Source organism: Pantherophis guttatus, chromosome 4 (genome assembly GCF_059756535.1).
Source record: "Pantherophis guttatus breed Tessera chromosome 4, ASM5975653v1, whole genome shotgun sequence".
NCBI classification, from domain to species: domain Eukaryota; kingdom Metazoa; phylum Chordata; class Lepidosauria; order Squamata; family Colubridae; genus Pantherophis; species Pantherophis guttatus.
The window spans coordinates 80,779,593-80,803,032 of record NC_142066.1 but is presented as its reverse complement, the minus strand read 5'-3'; the positions used below and the strand labels follow the sequence as shown (position 1 = coordinate 80,803,032).

Genomic DNA, 23,440 nt, shown 5'->3' with positions numbered 1-23,440 from the left:
ACATATCAGCCAGATCAACATTACATCTTGATTAAACTTATTTTATTTTTGTTAATTCAGCATTAGTCTCGCTGCCCAGTAGCCTGTTCATGAGATGACTGTTAAGCAGAAAAGAGTGCTCCTGAATTAAAAATAGAACCCCTGCTTTGGTTTGGCTTAAACTGTAAAGGTGGCAGTAATGCAGTGTGCGTGACAGATATTATTAACATCTATAATATGGGTATAACCTATGCATGGACAAATAAAGAGGAAAATGGAACCGATAATTAATCCTTAAGGGAACTGATTCATAATCTCTGGCTTTATTGTCATAGTAACTAGAGCTCTTTGGACTTTTCAGTTAAGCATTTTTCCATAAAGGAAGTAAGTTTAGTGACAGTCTTGGAAATTCAACTCCACCTCTGGTTTCAGTGCCTTTGTTTTAAAGGAGTAATAATTTCCTTTATCAGAATTAAATTTGCATGGTATTCAAAGCAAACTGAGACTGTGTTTTCCTATGTAAATTTGGACTTAAGTAATAGGTCTTTATCACTCATGAGGTTTAATTGGGTTTTTTTTATTCAGTCCTCAAAATCCATTCATAGCTGCTGACAACTAAATAGCATTGTTTCCTGATCTTAGAAGGTGGAAAAAAATGCATCACTAGTGGTATAAACCAGTGGTGAAATTCAATTTTTTTTTAAACTACTGGTTCTGTGGGCGTGGCTTGGTGGGCTTGGCAGGGGAAGAATACAAAATCCCCATTCCCTCCCCACTCTGGGACCAGCCAGAGGTGGTATTTGCCGGTTCTCCAAACTGCTCAAAATTTCCGCTACTGGTTCTCCAGAATCTGTCAGAACCTGCTGGATTTCACTCCTGGTATAAACCTATTTAAATAATACACCAATTATTGTTTTTAAAATAGATGTATACACACACAAACACAAACCACCTGAAGGCCAGACAAGTAATAATGGACAGAAACTGATCAAGGAGAGATTCAACCTAGAAATAAGGAAAAATTTTCTGACAGTGAAAACAATCAACCAATGGAACAGCTTGCCTTCAGAAGTTGTGGGAGCTTCATCACTGGAAGCTTTCAAGAAGAGACTAGACTGCCATTTATCAGAAATGGTGTAGGGTCTCCGGCTTGGGTGGGAGGGTTGGCCTAGATGACCTACAAGGTCCCTTCCAACTCTGTTAATCTAAAGTAATCACCTTCTTCTCAAATCACAGGAAAATAGGTCTTTTGGCCTTGCATGTTTATACAACCACTATACTTTCAGACTCCCAAGAAATGGTAAAATAGCTTCCAGACACCAAGAAATAGTTACCTCTTCTGCTTTAAATAACTGCTGTGATTAACGTCAGAATTGTTCTCATCGTCAGTCATAAAAGCAGATTTTTCACAGTATTGTTCCCTTCTGAATTTTTTTCTTAAATTTAATACTTCTGATTGCTTGGTCAGATATGGGCTGGAGTTTAGTCAGTTTAGTTCACAAATCCTAATCAAAACTGACTAAACTGGAATGCACTGTACTTTTGAAATAGTGACAATGGCAGAGTGTGATTGCACAGCTATATCTGATGTGCTTGCTAGACTGTTCCTGAACTAAGCACGTCTGGCAACAAGTGTTAATGTTGTAGTTCTGTAGAGATTTCTGCAATTTCTATAAATAGTACCCAGAGTGTTTAGGAACATCTGTTACTGCAAAAGTAGCATTAAATATTAATTTACTAATCCTTCATGACCATCTTGAAAGAGTTTAATGCAGGGGTGTCAAACTCAATTTCATTGAGGGCCGCATCAGGATCGGCAGTTTGGAAATTCATTTATTTTGAGATAGCATCGAAACCTGACACAGGGTTGTGTTCGACCTTGGGGAGCCGGGTGGATGTGGCCAGGGTGGGCATGACCAGCTCGACATCACTCATGTCAGGAGCACCTGTGGTGTCCTGGCTGGGCTGGGGGGGATTCATTGTCTCCAGTGGAGGAATGCAAGATTAGGGAGAGCACCAAACTTGCCGTCCAGAGGAGTCTCGCTGTCCCTTTCAGGCCATGCGGAGGACCCCCGGATGGAGACACAGGCTAACCAGAGCCCTAGGTAGCAGAGGGCAAGTGCCAGAATATCCTTGAGCTACCAGGGCATCAGGACCCCACAGCTCAGCCCATCCCAGTCCCACTTCCCTGAGGGGTTGCCCAGCTGCACTTACCTCCTCCTCACGGCTGCTGCTGCTGTTGTTCTTGCTCTCCTTGGCCAGGTTGCTCATGGTGTGTGCAGGAGGGCAAAGTGTGTGGGTCAGAGGGAGTCCCACTCCCTCTCCACACAAGGAGACCTGACTTTGTAATTAAAGCATCCTCAGAGATAGGATGTGAGATCACCAGGAGAGGTCAGCAGGAAGAGACAAGGAGATGGTGAAAGGGAACCAGGCTGCTGGTGGCCAAGTGCTAAGGCAGGACTTCCCTCAGACCCTCCCTCCCACTCCCTCCCTCCTCTTCTTTTTCCTTCCCTCTTCATTCTCCTTTCTTCTTCCTTCCCATCTTTCCTTCTTTTTCTTTTTCTTTTTTTTCCTCTTTCCCTTTCTCCTTTCCTGTCCTTTCTTGGATGCTCAAATGCAAAAGGGGAAACATTTCTCAATGCCTCCCTGCCTTGTGATCAAATGCCACTTTTGTTAGTAGTTTGTTTTGCTAGCACAGTGAAATTGTAGCTGGGGGTGGCACATGTGGCCCTCACAAGTTCCGTTTTTGGCCACGATGGCCTCCTGCAGCCCTCTGCCAGCGATAACAGCTTGGGGAAGCTGCGCACGCCCCCCCCATCTTCATTTTCACTGGCAGAGGCCCTGCCGCCCGGACCGTCACTGTTTCCAGGGCAGCCACATGGGCCAGATCTAAGCACCCGCGGGCTGAATTCAGCCCGCAGTCTTTGAGTTTGACACCTCTAACCTAAGTGCTTAATATTTTTATAATCATTAATTGTTTTCTTATTATGATTTAAGATCTTAATTCTAACCTCTAAAGCTAGATGTGAAATAAGGCCTGATTATCTAAGGATAAATATGTATAAAACTGCAAATTTAATTTGGTTTCTTTGCCATTCTCTTGAATGTTGAAGTCATTATTTAATCCTCATATCAGGAAAGTTGTAACTTGTGTTAACCAACCCTTCCATTTTACAAGGAAGAGACAATTGATGCTAAATTTATGTTGCTTTACTGAACTATATATTAACAATTCTGTTGTTTAACATTCAAATGAAATCCCTAATTTGGATACCTTGGAATAACTCCAGAATCATTCCTACTTTGTGTTCGAGAGAAGAAATCCAAGTAGTTGTTCTGTTTCTTTCTTTTTTTTTTTTTTTGTTTCATAAGAAATCCTAAAACTCATAGGACATGATGAAACTTCAGAGTTTGCAAACACTGCAGATGCATATCAGGTTCAATTTTGTGTAATTCATTTGGCTTGCTTATTGTGTCTAGCTAAGATTAATTGTTAAACAATCTAACCAAAACATACTGTATTAGTACACATTGTCTTCAGTTTGTGCAATTTGCTAGTTTATCAAGTTGAATCAAATTGAAATTAATTAAACCAAGCTGACCTGATAAAAGTGTATCCTTACACAACCTTTCAGTTGCCCATTTTTAATTTAGCACTTAAATTTAAGCTTTATGGTAATAAGTTCCTATCGACTGTTCCTGCAATATAAATTACAAACTTGTGACTGTTGTTTTGGGGAATGTTTAACAATTTGCTGGAGATTTTAGTTAATGTTTCCTCTGTTTAAGCTTTTAATAACATTGTAGGCAAATGTAGGCACTGTCTGTAGCACAAGATGTAAAGGTGTAAAGAAAGATGGCAAAATAGTCCTATAAAGCATGCTGCATGGATTTCTTTCTTTCTTTCTATCTACCTATCTACCTACCTACCTACCTATCTATCTATCTATCTATCTATCTATCTATCTATCTATCTATCTATCTAATACAAAATACAAAGTAAATAGAAAAACAGTGGGGGACAGGAGAAAGAGAAGTGAGGAAAGATAAGAAAAAGAAAGAAAAAGAAGCAATGATTTCCAACTCTCTGTTACAGTAAAATAAGGCATTAACATCAAATCACAGCTTTTTGCTTTTTCATAATAATATGAACAAGCCATTTCTATAAAGATCTATCAGTCTAATTGGTAAAAACCAAAGTCAGAGTTTCATTCTTTTCCACATCAAACACAAAGTTCAGAAGTGGTCTCCATGTGGAAACAAAAGTACTTACGTTCTTTTCTTCAATCAGAGTGGTCAGTTTTGCCATTTGAGCAACTCCAAGGCTGCATGGATTTCTTGAAATCTATAGGTCGTTCTTGGATTACCACCATTAGTTCAGTGACCATTCAAAAGTTTCAGAAATGATTGATCCTTGGCTTACAATTACAATTGCAGCAAGCCAAAATCATGTGAGATCCTTGCTTAACACTTCAAGGTCCTTGCTTAATGATGGCAACCGGGACTACAGGGACTGTGTAATTATAGATAGTAGCAAACTCCAGCAGCAATCTCTCAAATCTCTGTATTTGTTATGGTCCTACTGAATAGAAGGGGAATTACCCAAAGCCTTTCTGCTTAGTCATCAAAGTATCTAGCCCTAAATCATCTTTAAATTTGACTGTTGCTTAATTTGTTTTCTTTGGGTATGCAAATAAACATTTGAGTAATATTAAAAAATGCAATTCTTTAAAAATGTTTCACTGAAAGAAAAAAATGCTTGTCCCTTTACTTTTCCCTATGGGATTTAAGAGTGACCTAGAAATGCTCCAGTATAATGAACTTCCTCTCTTCCCATCCAACTTTTTACAGTTTTGCATGGAGTTAAATCAGCCAACTCTGCCAAACATCCGCAAATGGAAGGGCCCTCGAGGATGTTGGAAGGGAAGCATTTCAGAGAAGCTCTCAGGGCACCCCGAGAAGGTAGTCTGGTGCAAGTAAAAAATTGTGGAGTTTCTATAAGTTTTGCTTTTACCTAGCTAAGAAAATCATTTTTACAGATTTTTGAATTACTGAAAAAGAGTATTTTTCTTTTTGAGCTTCTGTAGTTTTATTTGAACTAAGGATAGTATTTCTCCTGATCGTTTGAAGTGACTTTTTGTAACTTTCTTTCCAATGCACCATAACTGATTTCAGAAGGTTCTATGGTTGGGCTGTAGAGATTTTTAAAATTCCATTTTAGCTATGTCTACATGCAAGTATTTCATTTTGGATCTTGAAATCTTAATCCAGTGACTTGTAGTAGTCTATATACTGAATTCATACAAAAACACTTACAAAAATAAGAATCACAGAAATTCCATTTGTAATTAAAAAGTAATCATTTTTATAATTAACCAATTCAAACTCAATCCAAACAAAATTCATATCTTCAGCTCTTTGTTCGGTAGCCTTCATCAAGTGCGTGCTTGTATTTATATTACCGTGTTTCCCCGAAAATAAGACCCTGTCTTATATTTTTTTGAACCCTGAAATAAGCGCTTGGCTTTATTGCCATGCACTCAAAAGCCTGATTGGGCTTATTATCAGGGGATGTCTTATTTTGGGGGAAACAGGGTATTATTTGCTTTATAGTATTTATATTCCGTGCCAATCAACAGATTCTAAGAAGCGTACAAATGAAATAAGACCCTAACTACTCACTCAGCCTACCATATTTTTTGGTTTATAAAATGCACTCCCCCCCCCCCAAAGTGGGTAGAAATGTCTTATAGACTAGCTGGCTGGGTGTCCTGGCAGAGCACAGCATGGAAGCCATGTACAAGTATCCTTGATCCCATCCACATTTGGGGGGGGGAGGTTGAAAGCATATGTGAGAATGGCCTTGGGGGGCTGGGAGGAAGATCGGAGGCGGTGATAGGTGGCAGCAATGATGGGCAGTCGCAATCCCCGCAGCCTGGAACAGTTGATCGGCAGTATTCCGGGAGGCCGATGCAACTGCCAATCAGCTGCTCATGCTAAATCAGGCTGTGCTGAAGCTGACCAGGCTGTTTGCTGCAAGGAGGCAAATTGCTGGGAGGCAGAGGCAGATTTTTTTTTTCTTGTTTTCCTCCCCAAAAGCTAGGTGCATCTTATGGTCCGGAGCATCTTATAGGGCGAAAAATATGGTATATAAAACATCAGCTTAGATTGGATTCAAAATTAATGATGCTTAGATTGGCTGATTGGAATTAATTTAGTCATTTTTAATGATGAATTGTTTGGTTTAGTTTTCTCTTTTGGCTTTCAGCATGTAGAATATTCTGGCTTCCTGTGGGACACAACTGCAGGGATAGACCTGAAAGAAGCTACTTTCTCTGAAGGCCCACACACAAATGACAGTGGGAAACAGATTCATCCTCATCCTTACATTGTACATTTCAAGGTAAGACTTCACTTTCCCAACTGGAAGAATTCAAGAAAGGGTCAGAAATTAAATGGCACAGGCATGCTTTTTAAAGTTTCATTGAGCAATTTAAAATGGTAACATTGTCTCCTGGGTTTATAGCACAGGTGAAATTCAGCCGGTTCTCACCAGTTCTCCCGAACCGTTAGTAAATTGCTTAGGCAGTTCGGCGAACCAGTTAAAAATAAAGTGCAAGAGAGGCTCTCTCTCTCTCTCTCTCTCTCCCCCCTTCAGTTAATAGCTCCACTTAACAGCTGCAGCTGAAATGCAGCCAATACACACTGAATCAAATCAATAAACAACAGAAACTGACAGGATTAGGGAGGGAAACCCATCAATCACCCATCTAGGGATGGGATTATCCTCTTCCCTTCAGGAAAAAGGACAAGATTACAAACATTTTCATTATAAAGAGTATTAAGTAACACTTCTGTGATCAACTGATACTCCCTGGAGTTTCCCAAGACCTTTTATAGCTGCTGCAGTGTTGACTACTTCTTGTTTCTTCCTGGGAGAAAAGATACAGGAGGGGACAATGATGCAGCTTGATCATACAGGCAGTGAATTTAATGCATGTGTGGTCCAACCAGCTCTATTGCTTCTGCTGAGAAGTACCCAATTTAGAACATAGAGAACATAGAATAATAGAGTTGGAAGAGTTAATGGCTTTTGGCAGCACACCCAGACTTTCAATTAGCCTGAACAGCTGCTCTCAGCTGCTGCATTTGCTTTGGGGTTGACTTTTTTTTAAAAGGGGAATGGCTGTTTTAAGTTTTCTGCATTGTTTTAGTGGTTCCTGGTACTGTCCTTTTGGGGTATACTTTCCTCACTCTTTTTGAAAGCCTCTAGTCATGGAGCACCCACAACTTCTGAAGGCAAGCTATTCCATTGGTTGATTGGTCTCACCCTTTGGAAATTTCTCCTTAGTCCTAGGTTGCTTCTCTGTTTGATAATTTCCATCCATTGTTTCTTGTTGTGCCTTTGGGTGCTTTGGAAAATAGATTGACTCCCTCATTTTTGTAGGAGCCCCTCAAATTTCCTGACAGAACAATTACTCAGTGAATCAACTTGCCTCCAGAAGTTGTAAATGCTCCAATACTGGAAGTTTTTAAGAAGAGATTGGATAATCATTTGTCTGAAGTGGTGTAGGGTTTCCTGCCTAAGTAGGAGGTTGGACTAGAAGTCCTCCAAGGTCCTTTCCAACTCTGTTATTCTATTCTATTCTAAATATTGGAACAGTGCTAATTTATTGTGAGTTGGACCAGGGGTGAAATCCAACATTTTTCCCTACCGGGAAAAATGTGACTGGGTGGGTATTAGTCTAATCAAAGAGACAAGCAACCTAGGACTAAGGAGAAATTTCCTAAGGGTGAGCCAATCAAGTTGGCCACACCCACTCAGTCACATGACCCATTTCCCACAGAAAACACCGGGAGCCACAAAACCTGGGCAGGTGTGGCTGGGGGGGTATATGACTGTGTGGGAGTGACATTGAGTTGGCCACACCCACCCACCCAGTTGCATGACCACCAAGCCACACCTGCAGAACTGGTAGAGAAGAATTTTGGATTTCACCCCTGGTTTATAGTCTTGCCTTAGATATATTGTAATAAAAATTGTTAGTAATGTATTTTCCAAAAGATACAAAACTAAAGCAGAGGTCTGTTTGTGGTTATTAAAAAGAATGTGTTTCTTTGCAAATCAGAAATGATTGTATTGTATTGATGAGCACAGATGAGCACAGTGGTGAGCAATCGGGAGAGATCTTTTATTTGTGATGTATTTGTGAACAGACCCTTGAAAATCTCTTAATGCTGCCTATGCTTGTTCCTAGATTGGAATGAATAATTTAATACTGGCTAACTTGCATTTAATGCCATTGCCATCTACTGGGGAAAATTCTGTGAAGAATCAAAATAGTCATAAATTAGCAGTCTTTGCACATACTATACAGGAAACACTGAAAGGTAAGACCAGCTGATAAAAATGTTAAATAATGTTGAAGAGGATCCATCTCTCCTTTGGTATTCACCAGACTTCCCTTGGCACCTTCTAGATGCATTGGATTTCAATTAAAAAGTATGGATAAAAATCCTCCTTTCTTTTTAAAAGCCAACTTTTCATTAGCTAATGCTAAATTATGTCAAAACATTATTTACTGAGTGGTTTAACTGGCATATTTTATCTTTAATCAAAAATTAATGTATATTGTAAGTCATTGCACTGATTAGATATTGGAAGAATAAGGTTTATAGAACCCATAGATTTTGGTATGGATTTAATTTAGAAAATAAGAGTCTGTATATTCTGAAAGACATACATACTCTCTCTGTGTGTGTGTCCGTCTGTCTGTCTGTCTGTCTGTGTCTCTTTGTGTATTCTTATAATAAACTAATTAGGGTCAAGGTCAATCTGTAAAAATGTGGTGAGGCAGAGGGAAGTAGCCTAGCATCTATGCAAAGCAGGCACCACAACTATCAATTATGAAAAGCATATTCTTCTTAATTTTAGAGCTAGTTTTTATTTATTTATTTTATTTTATTTTATTTATATACCGCCTTTCTCCCGAAGGACTCAGGGCGGTGAACAGCCATAATAAAAACAATGTACAAAATAGAATTTAAAAGCAGATTAAAATAATTAAATCATAGGCCGAATTTAAAACTCTCATTTTAAAACCAATTTTAAAACCCCATTAAAACCAAATTAAAATCATTTATCCCATCAGAGTGGCTTGCTGGAATAACAGGGTCTTCATTGCACGACGGAAGGCGCAGAGATCGGGGATCCTTCGTATGTCTGGGGGTAATTCATTCCAGAAGGCAGGGGCCCCCACAGAGAAGGCTCTTCCCCTGGGGGTCACCAGTCTACATTGTTTGGCTGACAGCACCCTGAGAAGGCCCTCTCTGTGTGAACGTACCAGTCGGTGGGAGGCAATCGGTGGCAGAATGCGGTCTTGTAGATAGCCAGGTCCTAAGCCATGAAGCGCTTTAAAGATGGTAACCAACACCTTGAAGCACACCCGGAAGACCACCAGGAGCCAGTGCAGCTCGCGTACGAGGGGTGTTACATGGGAGCGACAGGTTGCCCCCATTATTACTCGCACGGCCGTATTCTGGACCAACTGGAGCCTCCGGGTGCTCCTCAAGGGGAGCCCCACGTAGAGAGCATTACAAAAGTCCAAACGGGAAGTGACGAGGGCGTGAGTGACTGCGCAAGGCGTCCCGATCCACAAAGGGGTGCAACTGGGAAATCAGGCGAACCTGATAAAAAGCCCCCCTGGCCACAGCCGTCATATGATCATCCAAAGACAACTGTGAGTCCAGGAGGATGCCCAAGTTGCGAGCCCTCTCTGAGGGGGGTAAGATCTCATCCCCAATAGTTAGCGATGGTGTGAGCTGGCTATATCGGGACGCCGGAAACCACAACCACAGTCTTGGAGGGGTTGAGTCTGAGCCTGTTCCTCCCCATCCAGATCCGCACAGCCTCCAGGCAATGGGACATCACGTCAAGGGCATCATTGGGGTGGCCTGGGGTTGAAATGTACAACTGCGTGTCATCTGCATACAGTTGACACTTCACCCCAAAGCCACGGATGATCTCGCCCAGCGGCTTCACATAAATGTTAAACAGGAGGGGCGAGAGAACAGATCCCTGCAGCACCCCACAAGTGAGGAACCTCGAGGTCGACCTCTGCCCTCCCATCAACACAGGCTGCATACGGTCAGAGAGGAAGGAGGAGAACCATCGTAAAATGGTGCCCCCCACTCCCAGCCCCTCTAGCCGACACAGCATGATACCATGATCGATGGTATCAAAAGCCGCTGAGAGGTCTAGGAGGACCAGAACAGAGGAGTAACCCCTGTCCCGAGCCCTCCAGAGATCCATCAACCAATGTGATCAATGCCGTTTCCGTGCTGTAACCCAATGTCAGGTATGCTTCCTTCAAATTCCAGGAAAGAATGACCCAAACTCCATTTTTATAGAGATTAGTACTTTTACTGAAAATGAAGCGATCACTACCCAGGTAAAGCTGGGACTACCGTATTTTCCGGCGTATAAGACGACTTTTTAACCCAGGAAAATCATCTCAAAAGTCGGGGGTCGTCTTATACGCCGGGTACCCGAATCTGAGTTGCTGGCGCTGACCGATGACACTTTGGGAGCGCCGGCAACATTGAGGGGAAGCTGTACTCCAAATTAGTTCCAACCTACAAGAGGTGCCAGGCAGTGCGCGGCCCACGAGAAAGGAACGTGTCCCCACTCTACCCCAGAATTCGGGTCACCTTCCTTTCTTTCCCAGCAGTCCACGGTGAAAGTGGCGCCACGGTCAACCTGGGCCAGTGCCTTGCACACCTGGCTCTGCGTCCCCATTATGAGAAGCTCCATCCGACTTCGCATGTCTCCGCCCCAGTCGCGCAGCTCTCGCAATCCGCTCACCGGAGGAGCCATGAAGTGCTCGCACCGCCTTGCCAGATCTTCCTCGTCCTCTTTTCCCCATGGCTTTTCCGGTTGTAATTGTTGCTGCTGCTGCCACCGAGGCTGCTCCTTCATCTCCGCCCGCCGCACCAGACCCAGCCCGGCCAACACCGCTGTGGCTCCCGCAGTCCAAGCAGATTGGCACCCGGGCTCGCAGGCGAAGGGTGGGAGTGCACAGCGCACTTTCCTGGCTTGGCGCCGATCCGGACGGCTGCAGAAGGAACTGGGCACTGGCTGTCATGTCTTTTCTGCTGTGCGGGATTCGGCACCTGGGCTCCCGGGGTTTAAGCCTCCGGGCCGGCCCGCGCTGCTCCAGGATGTTTGCTTCGGGCTCCTTGGAATCGTTGCCGGGCAGTTCTTCCCGTTGGGGCGATGGTGGGTGGCAGCGATCGGCGTCGCTTGGACTGCGGGAGCCACGGCGAGCTCCTTCCCCATGAGGTATTGCTCTGCATTTCACCACCTCTTCCAGGCTCGCAGCCACCCACCATCGCCCCAACGGGAAGAACCGCCCGGCAGCGATTCCAAGGAGCCCGAAGCGAACATCCTGGAGCAGCGCGGGCCGGCCCGGAGGCTTAAACCCCGGGAGCCCAGGTGCCGAATCCCGCACAGCAGAAAAGACATGACAGCCGGTGCCCAGTTCCTTCTGCAGCCGTCCAGATCGGCGCCAAGCCAGGAAAGTGCACTGTGCACTCCCATCCTTCGCCTGCGAGCCCGGGTGCCAATCCGCTTGGACTGCGGGAGCCACAGCGGTGCTGGCGGGGCTGGGTCTGGTGCGGCGGGCGGAGATGAAGGAGCAGCCTCGGTGGCAGCAGCAGCAACAATTTCAACCGGAAAAGCCATGGGGAAAGGAGGAGCAGCGCTAAGTTACCTTCCGGGGTGGAGGGGTGTGTGTGGAAGAATAGGTGAAGCTAAAACGGCTTTCTCGTTCATCCCGATGTCGGGAGAAGCGGCTTGAGGGGCGCCCGAGCTTTTAAGATTTTAACCTGGGCTAATCGGGCGGGGGAAAGAAGTGCTCTAGTCTGCAAACGAGGCAGGGTCTTGGGTTTAAAGGGGGGGACAGAGAAACTTTCAAGGCAGTTTTCTCTCAGCCAGAGGTAGAATCTGAACGGGAGAATATGGGCGTCGCTGCGTGGATTGCATTATTTCGCTCATTTCTGGAAATATCCCTGCGCCCCTTTCCGCCTCCCGGAATTATGTGGCTCCCAGCCACCCCACCCCACAACAGATCTGCGCGAGAGGCCAGAAAACTGTGGGTTTCGTGTGTGTGTATGTAACAAAAGGTGCAGATGTCTTCCCCCCCCCCCCGTTTCTTTCCGGCTGCAGCCTTTCTTCTGAATGGGGTCGGGCTGGATACGCCGCGAAAGAGATCGGCTTGGGGAAAAAAAAAACGGTCTGCCGCCTTTACCACTACCTCCCCTCTCCACAAACACACACTTTTTGTTGTTGTTTGTTGCTGATAACATTCCCCCTCTCCCCCCCCCAATTCCACGGGTTCAAAGCCGCCGAGAGAGAGAGAGAGAGAGAGAGAGAGAGAGAGAGAGAGAGAGAGAGAGAGAGAGAGAGAGAGAGAGAGATGGAAAGAAAGAAAAAAAGAGTTTTGATTCTGCCGGCTTATCGCGAAGGCATTGGAACAAGCAGCCTAAAACTAGGAGGCGTGTAAAGTCGCGGCTTAACGTTGCCGCAATGAGACTTTGGTGCCTGTTTGTGTGGACGGTGTCCATGCTCGCCACGTCCTCTGTATCGAGACCTCTTTTAAAGCTCCTTTTTGATAAACCCCCCTTGTGCCTCTTCTCCGGGTTTCTTGGTAACTGGGATCCGCTACACGTGCAAAACGGAGTCCCGAAATGGCTCTCCCGAGGTTGCCCGCTCTCACCATTACTGCAGCCGTCCGGATTGGCGCCAAGCCAGGAAAGTGCGCTGCGCACTCCCACCCTTCGCCTGCGAGCCCGGGTGCCAATCCGCTTGGACTGCGGGAGCCACGGCGGTGCTGGCCGGGCTGGGTCTGGTGCGGCGGGCGGAGATGAAGGAGCAGCCTCGGTGGCAGCAGCAGCAGCAATTACAACCGGAAAAGCCATGGGGAAAGGAGGATGAGGAAGATCTGGCAAGGCGGTGCGAGCACTTCATGGCTCCTCCGGTGAGCGGATTGCGAGCGCTGCGCGACTGGGGCGGAGACATGCGAAGTCGCATGGAGCTTCTCATAATGGAGACGCAGAGCCAGGTGTGCAAGGTGCTGGCCCAGGTCGACCGCGACGCCGCTTTCACCGTGGACCTCCTTGGAATGCTGGAACCAGCTGGTTGCTGCGCAGAGCTTCCCCCAGGCATCCAGGGAGATATTACCGACGCTCTGACTTCCCCAGACCGGTGGAGCTCGCCATCAGTGGGGGTCAGCTGGGGAAGTCGGAGCGTCGGTAATACCCCCCTAGATGCCTGGGAGAAGCTCCGCTCAGCAGCCAGCTGGTTCCAGCATTCAGCAGCATGCAGCCTTGACTAGATTGGCACAGCTTTCTGTCAATGTCATCAGTCAGTGCCAGCAACTCAGATTCATGAAGTGTGCGGATCTCGACAAGGCTGCATGGGTGAAGGAAAAAAACCTGGTACAAAATAGCCCTCTTGCCACTACACGTAGCGTAGCCCATTACCTTTCTCTACAGTACAGCAACAATACATACAGTACAGCAACAGTACATACAGTATAGTATACAAATATAACAGTCAAGACCCCATCATGGCTCCACCAGCAAGAAGAAAGAAATATGAAGCCAGTTTTAAACTTAAAGTTGTAAACTTTGCCATGGAACATAATAACTGTGCTGCTGCAAGACAATATGTAGTAACAGAAAAGATGGTTTGGGACTGGAAAGCAAATGTAAAAGCGTTAAAGAGTATGCCAAGGGGTAAGTGTGCATTAAGAAGAGGCACCCCACATTGGCCAGAACTCGAAAAACATGTAGCAGACATGGTGAATGAGCATCGCCAAAACGGTTATGTAGTGACACGAAATAAAATACGTTTGTTTGCACTTCAGTGGGCCAAATCTAACCCAGATCACAGCAACAGATTTAAGGCCACTGTATCCTGGTGTACTAGATTCTTGGAAAGGCATAAGCATTTGAATTAAAATTACCATATTGAAATCAAATCTGATGTTTTTTAATTTTTATTTGGTGTGCGTTGGAAGAGGGGTAGTCTTATACGGCGAGTATAGCCCAAACCCTATATTTTAACAGGAAAAGTAGGGGGTCGTCTTATACGCCCAGTCGTCTTATACGCCGGAAAATACGGTAAGCAAAACGTGCAAAATTGCATCTAGAAAGCATCCCCCCCCCCGTCCATCGTCCATCATCCAATCCACAGGTCTCCCAAAGGTCAGGTGGAATCACTTCTGGCAGCGTCATCCATCAGGAATGTAATGACGGTTGGTCTGACTGCTCCTTTGGAGAAACACTTTCGTTTCTTGGAAAACTCCTCCTGCTTCCTTCCCCCCCTTCGCCCCCACTAACTGTTTCCCACCCGTTTCTTATGGCAGCTGAAGCACTAAAAGCGGAGGCTAACATTCGGCCCCTCTGCAGAAAAGATTTTAGTCCTAGAATAGAAAAGAAGAAGGAAAAAAGGGAAAACAAAATATATACAGGAATTAGGGTTTCTCTGGATATTTGGTGTAGAATTGCTGTACTTTCTTTGGGGCCCGCACATCCCGTTTATTCACCCATTCAGCTTGAGACAAAGGGAAATGTTTCCAGGCCACCAAATATTGCACTTTACCATGGTGTTTCCTAGAGTCTAAAATTTCCTTAACTTCAAAATGTTGCTCCCCCTCTATGAGTATGGAAACTGGAGGGGAGCTTTGGGTCGGTCTTAGAGGAGACGAGTGTTCAGGCTTCAACAAGCTAACATAAAATACGGGGTGTATTCGTCAACGTTTTTGGCAACTCTAATTCAACTGTTACTGGATTAATCAATCTAATCAGACGAAAAGGACCCACATACTTGAGACCAAGTTTTTTAGACTTTTGGGAAGTTTTTAAGTACTTAGTGGAGATGTAGACCTTATCACCCACTTTATACACGTGTGCTGGGGACCTTTTCTTATCGGCCTGGGCCTTATGGGCTCGGTGCGCCTCATCTAACGCTTTTCGAGTTACTGCCCAAGTGCTCCTCAATTGTTCAATCCAGTCAATCAAGGATGGGTTCTGGGGATCATCTTGAGGTAGTTCGGGAATCGGTACGAAATCTTGGCCCGATGCTACCTTAAACGGAGTGAAACTGGTGCTACTGTGTATGGAATTATTATATGCCACTTCTGCAAATGGCAGTAAATCCACCCAATTGTCTTGTTGGTAATTTACATAACATCTCAGGTATTGTTCTAAAACCCCATTGGTCCTTTCACAAGCCCCATTTGTTTGGGGGTGGTGACTGGAACTTAGCCCCTGGGCGGAGCCTATCAACTTCAAAAATTCCTTCCAGAAGTTGAAGTAAACTGTACACCCCTGTCCGAAATTATTCTCTTTGGAGCTCCATGTAGTCAGTAAATCTGACAAGTAAACAGTTTGGCAAGGGTTTTTGCTGAAGTGATCTTTGAATAAGGGATGAAATGCACTTGTTTTGAAAACAAATCCGTCACCACCCAAATGACAGTACACCCTTCACTCTCTGGTAGGTCCACAATAAAATCCATGGATATTTCTTTCCACGGAGCATTAGGTCTAGCCACACTTTGAAGTAATCCAGGTGGCTTCCCTGGAGGTCTTTTAGCCGAGGCACACACTGGACAGCTAGCCACATATGCCTCTATGTCCTTTTTGAGCGCAGGCCACCAAAACTGTCTCTTAACAAGGTGTAGAGTTTTAACAAATGCAAAGTGTCCCGCTGTCTTAGCGTCATGGGCATACTGTAATATTGTTGGTCTTAAACTGGCAGGAACATACAATTTTGCCCCAATCCACGCTAGTCCATCACGGAGTGTACATTCATTTGAGTGGTTGTGAAACCACTCGTCAGTTTTCAGGGCTTCTCGTAATTTGAGAACCAAATCTTCCGAAAGCTCTGGCTCGACCTTTGCCTGTGCTCTGGTAGTAACTGGTGCTGCCAATTGTGTCGAAGGGATAATAGGCTGAACCACCTCCTTCTTGATGCTGTTGTACTGAGGCAATCTGGAAAGTGCGTTTGCCATGAAGTTCTTTCCATCAGGAAGGTAGCGTAGGGTAAAATTGAAACGATTGAAATGTTGGGCCCAACGAACTTGTTTTGGGGACAGTTTACGTGGTGTTTTTAACGCCTCCAAGTTTTTGTGATCAGTCCAAACCTCGAAAGGGTGCTTCGCTCCTTCTAAAAAATGTCTCCATGTTAACAGCGCCCATCTCACTGCGAAAGCCTCCTTCTCCCATATGGCCCATCTCCTTTCTGTTTCAGATAGTTTACGGGACGTGTAGGCACAAGGCTGCAGCTCCCCTTTTGCATTTTTTTGCAAGAGTATTGCTCCCACAGCTACGTCGCTCGCGTCAGCCTGTATTACAAACGGCTGTTCCATGTTGGGGTGTTTGAGTACTGGTTCAGCCGCAAACAGCTGTTTCAACTTTTCGAATGCGGCTTGACAGTCCATAGTCCATTCAAGTGGTCTCGATGGTCTTGGTTTTACTTCACCTTTTGTTTTCAGAAGATTTGTAATTGGCAGCGCGATTTTGGCAAATGAGGGGATGAACTGTCTATAAAAGTTAGCAAACCCCAGGAAACTCTGTAGTTGTTTGCGAGTGCGTGGCGCGGCCCATTCCAATACTGCTCGAACCTTCTCAGGGTCCATCTCTATTCCCTCATGCGATATGCGATATCCAAGATAGTCGATTTTGTCTTGGTGGAATTCACATTTAGAAAGTTTGGCATATAGTTCAGCAGCCCTGAGTTTTTTCAAGACAGTTCGCACCAGTTTCACATGGTCAACCATGTTGTCAGAGTAGATAAGAATGTCATCCAAGTAGACCAGCACCCCCTTATACAGGTGCTTATGCAATACTTGGTTGATCAATTGCATGAATACAGCAGGAGCTCCCTGTAAGCCGAAAGGAAGCACTCTGAACTGGAAACATCCCAGTGGGCAATTAAATGCTGTTTTCCATTCATCCCCCTCTTTAATTCTCTCTCGGTAGTATGCCTCTCTTAAATCAAGTTTGGTGAAAATTTTTCCCTTCCCTATGTGGGCTAACATGTCCTTCATGAGGGGGAGGGGGTAAACATTTTCCACGCAAATAGCGTTGATATTTCTATAATCGACCACCAAACAGAAGGAGCCATCTTTCTTTTCGCGGAACATCACTGGTGCCGCCACCTTGGGCTTGGCTCGTTCGATGAACCTCCGTTCTAGATTTTTGTCAATAAAATTCCGCAATTCCCCTAATTCTCGAGGGGTCATGAGGTAGATTTTCAGTTTGGGAAGCTTCGCCCCGGGGAGTATCTCAATGGTGCAGTCGGTAGCCCGGTGGGGAGGCAGCATGTCTGAGGCCTTTTCGCTAAAAACTTCACGGAGCTACCAATATTCCTTTGGAATCTTCTCCTGTCCCTCAATATAGTCTATTGCTACTTCGCTCTTTCCGGGTTTGTACTGTCCTTCAGGGGTGAGCTTTCCTTCTCTGGATTTGGTTTTGCAGTGCGGATGCGCAGGACCCCTGTCTTCCAATTTACCCGTGGGTTCCATTTACGAAGCCAGGGCAGTCCAAGTATGAGGGGTCTCTCCATGCCAGGGGCCACAATAAATCTGAGATTCTCTACATGATCTCCCAACTGCAATTCAAGGGGTTTGGTCATAAAACTGGCGGGGCCCCCTCCTGCAATCGATCCATCTAATTGACAGAACGCAATGGGTCTTTTTAGTGTTTTTAGTCTCAGTCTCATTTCCTCCACCACCTTGGGGCTAATTATGCACCTGGTGCATCCCGAGTCTCACAGAGCTAACATTTGGGCATGGGTCCCTGTGGATGGCACCCTTACTTCTACGGGGATGAGCAGAGGGTCTTCCGTGTGACTCACCCGATCATCGGTGTCGGAATCGGAGTCCATCTTGCTGTCGTCGTCGTTGGTCGGAGTTCCTAACTCACCCTGGTTTCGTGGAGTGAACTCAACGACTTCTCCTTTCAGGGCGGTGCCGCGGGTCTTGGCGGGTATTTTGTCGCCTTTCTTGGGCCCGGAGCCGGCCACTTTTGGCACTGGTTTGGAGAAGCATTCGGCCGCCCGGTGCCCTTCCTTCCCACATTTGAAACAGGTGAAGGGCTTTGATTTGGGTTTGAATTCTGCTCTCCCCCAGCCGGTTTTGGTGCTCCCTTACAGTGGAAGGAAGGTGTCTGATCTCCTGCACGTCCACCTCGGAGTCAGCTTCGGTTCAATTCGATCTCCACATCCTCAGCTACTATGTACCAACTCTGCAAGTCTTCGGGGACCCCCATACTTCTGCAGTCTCGGTATATCTCTTCATTCAGCCCATCCTTGAAACTTTCCAACAGAGCCATTTCTGACCACCCTGTCATATAGGATGCCAGTTCACGAAACTCTTGGATATACTCTGCTACAGGCCTCCGGCCCTGCTGGATGCCCTTCATCCTGAGTCTCGCCTTTCGTTCAGCTAAGTAGTCTTCAAACCGTCTCCTAAGGGCGCCCATGAACTGGTTGTAATTTCTCAATAAGGGGGAGATATGCTTAATGTCAGGTATGCTTCCTTCAAATTCCAGGAAAGAATGACCCAAACTCCATTTTTATAGAGATTAGTACTTTTACTGAAAATGAAGCGATCGCTACCCAGGTAAAGCTGGGACTAAGCAAAACGCGCGAAATTGCATCTAGAAAGCATCTCCCCCCCCCTCTGTCCATCGTCCATCATCCAATCCACAGGTCTCCCAAAGGTCAGGTGGAATCACGTCTGGCAGCGTCATCCATCAGAAATGTAATGACGGTTGGTCTGACTGCTCCTTTGGAGAATCACTTTCGTGTTTTTTTATTATTATTTATTTTTTTTATTTTTTTGGGATTTTAAACAAAGATATAAAGACAATACAAAAAATATAAAGACATTACAAAGACAAACAGGTTCCCACCACCTACATACCCACACCACATTTTACATATATGTTTTGGTTATCCTCAGAATATATATTGCTTTGTAAGTTAATGAATGAATGATATATTCTTGATTCAAGTGTTTTAAATTAAAAATAATCTTGCATCTCCTCTTTATTCATTTCCAATTTTTAATTTTCTACCCTATTTTCTGTCATCTATATTTGTACTGATTTTCTTTTCCAGCCATTGATACCACTGGTGCCACACAAGATAGTATTCACTTTCTTTCTTATCCTGGAGTTCCAGCGTCAATCTATCCATTTCGGCACACTCTGTTATCCTTGAGATTAATTTGTCTTTGGTTGGGAGTTGATCTGATTTCCAATTTTGCGCGAACAGTAGCCGTGCTGCTGTCAGAATGTGTATAATGAGATATTTTGTCTCTTTGTTGTACTGTGTTATTATCATTCCAAATAAAAAGAATTCTGGAGTGTTTTCTACTTGTTGATTTATTATTTCTTCAATAATTTCCTTTATGTCCTTCCAATATTGTTGGGCCTTTGTACATTTCCACCAGGCATGGTAGTACGTCCCCTTTTTTGTTTTGCACTTCCAGCAGTGTGGGGAGGTGTTCGCGTATATTTTGGCTAATCTGGCTGGTGCTAAGTGCCATCTGTAAAACATTTTTATGAGATTTTCTTTATTGGATGTGGCTCTTGTCATTTTGATGTTCTGTTTCCACAATTTCTCCCAGTTTGCCAATTGAATATTGTGCCCTATGTCCCTGGCCCACCTTATCATGTTTTCTTTTATTGTTTCTTCCAATAATTTATATCTAAGAAGATAGTTATATATTTTGGTTATCATCTTCTGTTCTGGCCCTTGTAAAATCTTGTCCAATTCGTTCAAATTATTCAAGATTCCATATTGCTTTTTGTCTGCTGTATGTCTTGAGTGTATTTGAGTATAGGGCCACCAATCGATATTTATGCCAGAGTTTTGGAGTTGCTGTCTTGAGATGAGTTCGCCTTCCTGATTCAATAAGTCTTGATACCGCATCATCTTTCCTATTTCGAGAGTATTCGGGTATATCAATGCTTCCATCGGGGACCACCATTTTGGTATTCTAGTATAGTGAGTTCTCTTAATATCCTGCCAGATTTTGAATAGTGAAGCTCGAATTATATGACGTTGGAAGTACATGTGTCGTTTGTCTGATCCGTCCCATAGGAAAGCGTGCCATCCTCTTATTAAGTCAAAGCCTTCTAAATATAGAGTTCTTTTGTTGTCCAGTTTCATCCATTCTTTGATCCAGGTCAGACCTGATGCCTTGTAGTAGAGTTCCCAATCTGGTATTGCTAGGCCTCCTTTGTCTTGTGAATCCTGTAGAGCTTTGATTTTAATTCTGGCCTTCTTTCCTTGCCATATGTAGTTCATTGTTGTTTTGTTGAGGTTCTTAAAGAAATCTCTTCCGGGGTGTATTGGTATCACTTGATATAGATATAATACTCTTGGTAATATATTCATTTTTATTGAGGCAATTCTGCCCATCAATGACAGTTGTAATCTACTCCAAATTTCCAAGTCTTTTTTGATTTGTTTTAGCAGTTTAGTATAATTATCTTCTTTGATTGTAGTTGCTTTTGTGTCAACCAAATACCTAGGTATTTTATTTTCTTTACTATTTGAATTCCTAATTCTTCTTCTAATTTCAACTTCTGTGTTTGGGTCATATTTTTCGTCAGTACTTTCGTCTTCTGCTTATTTATTTTGAGGCCCGCAACTTCCCTGTATTCCTCTATCATTGTCATCAACCTGGTTCCAGATAGTATTGGGTTTTCCAGTATGAAAATCACATCGTCTGCAAAGGCAAGTAGTTTATACTCCTCTCCCCGGATCTTAAGGCCTTTAATGTCTTCCTCCTTCCTGATTTCCATTAATAAAACTTCCAATGTGATTATAAATAATAGAGGTGACATGGGGCAACCTTGTCGTACACCTTTCTGAATGTCAAAAGTTTGTGTCATGTCACCATTTATTGTAATTTTGGCTGTTTGACAGGAGTAGATTTTTCTTATCAATTTAAGGAATTTCTCTCTGCAATTCATCGACTCGAGTTGTATTGTAAGAAAGGACCAATTTAAGTTGTCAAAGGCCTTCTGGGCGTCGAGAGATATTAAGACTATTTCCTTGTCTATCTTCTTATCCTAATATTCCAGAATATCTATAATTGTTCTCAAATTATTTTTAATCTGCCTCCTGGGTATAAAGCTGTTTTGGTCTGCGTGTATATATTTATGAATTATTGTTTTGAGTCTCTGCGCTAGTATTGACATAAATAGTTTGTAGTCCACATTGAGTAATGAAAAGGGTCTGTAATTTCTAACTTGGGTCGGATCTAAGTCTTCTTTGTGTATTAACGTAATAATGGTTTCTGTCCATGATTTTGGAATTTCAGCTGTCAATAATGCTGCGTTGAAGACTTGTAGCAATATTTCATCTATTTCTTGTTGGGAGTGTTTATAAAATTCAGTAGGAATTCCATCTGGTCCTGGGGTTTTATTGTTCTTTTGTTTTTTGCGAGCTTCGGTCAATTCGGTCATTGTTATGGGGCGGTTCAGGGTCTCTCTATGCTCTTCTTCGAATTGTGTAATATTCACTTTACTAAGATATTTTCGAATTTGGTCTTCCGGGACATCTTCCTGTCGATAGAGATTTTGAAAGAATGTTTTGACTATGTTTTTCTTATCTAGGTGTGTGTGGACTAAAATTCCTGATTCGTCCTGGAGTTGGTGAATAATTCTTTTGTCTGTTTGTTTTTTTAATTTGTAAGCTAACCAGCGTCCAGTTTTGTTTGCATGTTCAAAGTTGGTCTGTTTTGCCATTTTTATTTTTTGTGTCAATTCAACTTTTGTAGTCAAATTCAATTTGTGTTTAGCCAAATTAAGTTTTTGCTGTGCTATCTTGTTATTAGGGTACTGCTGTAATTTAGTTTCCTCTATCCTGATTTCTTCCAATAAGTCGTTCCTAATTCTTTGTTTCTCTTTTTTTCTTTTTGCCACATATGCAATGGTTAAGCCCCTAATATAAACTTTCGTCGTGTCCCATAAATTTTGTAACGACGTTTGGTCCTTTGTGTTAATTTGAAAAAATATCTTAATCTCCTTTTCTATCATTTGTAGATACTCTTTTTCCTTTATAATACTTGGGTCCATTTTCCATCTTTTTTGTTTTCGGGAGCCTTTCCAAATTATTTTAATGGGATTGTGGTCGGCCCATATGCTAGGCATAATTTCTACGTCATGTGTTTCTTTACTTAATTGGGGTGTCATCCAAGCCATATCCAATCTTGACCACGATTGATGTGGGCCAGAAAAGTATGTGTACTGTTTGTTTTTAGTATTTAATTCTCGCCAAGTGTCATGTAGACTCATTTCTTGTACCAAATCCTTGAATGTTTGTGGCAATGTCTTCCTTTTGATTTTATTCTTCCTATTACTGTGGTAGTCTTCTCGTGTATTAACAATTGCATTAAAATCTCCGACGATGCAAATATTTTCATAGTCCAGCTCCTTTAATTTATTGTGTAATTTTTTATAGAAATCTATTTGGTTTCCATTTGGAGCGTAAATGGCTACTAACAGTATTATTTTTGTTTCCAGTTTTACTTCTATTATTAAGACTCGACCCTCTTTGTCCACATATATTGGCTTTGTTCTTATATGGTCTCTAACATATATTACCACTCCCCTTTTTTTACAGTCACCTAAGGATGTGTATATTACTCCTAGTTTTTTATTTTCGAGTAATTTTTTCTGTTGTTTTTTTATGTGTACCTCTTGTAATGTGATTATATCTGCTCCTAATTTTTGCAGTTTAGTGAATGTCTGATGTCTTTTGCTTGGTGAGTTTAGACCGTTTATATTTATAGAGATGAGTTTTAGTTCTTCTTCCATTCCTGCTGTTGTTTATTTGTCTGTTATTTTAAGTTTTGTTGTGTTTCTTGTAACTCTTTGTGTAATCCCCGTCATTTCCTCCTTCCCCAACTTTCCCCTCTTCCGTTCCTTGTCTTCCTTGTTTGTTGGTTGCTCCTCTTGGTCACTGGGGTTTGAATCTTCTCTGCCTCCTCTGCTCTCCTGTTCTCCTTCATATCCTAAGTGTTGATCGGCGAAATCCTGGGCTTTTTCTATGGTGTCAATTCGAAATTTTCTTCCTTCCCATGAAATAAGTACTCCTTCTGGTATAAGCCATCTAAATTTTATCTTGAGCTTATTTAACTGTCGGGTTAAGAAGTTATATTCTCTTCTCCTATCCCTGGCCCTTCTCGGTACTTGTTTTAGTGTTAGAACTTCCCTCCCTTTGTACATAACTGTCTCCTCTCTCATCTTTCGGTATATTTCTTCTTTCATTGTTTTTTTCATAAATCTGATGTATACTTCTTTAGGGAGTTTGTTTCTTCTTGCATAATTTGTGAAGGCCCTGTAAATTTCATCGATACCACCTCTTATTTCATCT

General features: G+C 43.4%; 2 protein-coding genes across 11 annotated transcripts in view; one reads left to right on the top strand and one right to left on the bottom strand.

The window, feature by feature from the left end:
- MATCAP2 (microtubule associated tyrosine carboxypeptidase 2) overlaps positions 1-23,440 on the bottom strand; it is a 240,471-nt gene that overhangs the window by 154,583 nt on the left and 62,448 nt on the right. The window lies entirely within an intron of this gene.
- Positions 1-23,440, top strand: part of EEPD1 (endonuclease/exonuclease/phosphatase family domain containing 1) — a 220,691-nt gene that overhangs the window by 183,430 nt on the left and 13,821 nt on the right. For 5 of the 8 annotated variants that reach the window (XM_087894057.1, XM_034411360.3, XM_034411587.3 and 2 more), the window contains 3 exons: positions 4,831-4,941; positions 6,248-6,382; positions 8,238-8,370. In XM_087894057.1, the coding sequence (XP_087750183.1) occupies positions 4,831-4,941; positions 6,248-6,382; positions 8,238-8,370 (379 nt within the window). The remainder of the gene's footprint in view (positions 1-4,830; positions 4,942-6,247; positions 6,383-8,237; positions 8,371-23,440) is intronic. The other 3 variants (XM_034411653.3, XM_087894058.1, XM_034411512.3) reach the window with 1 other exon arrangement.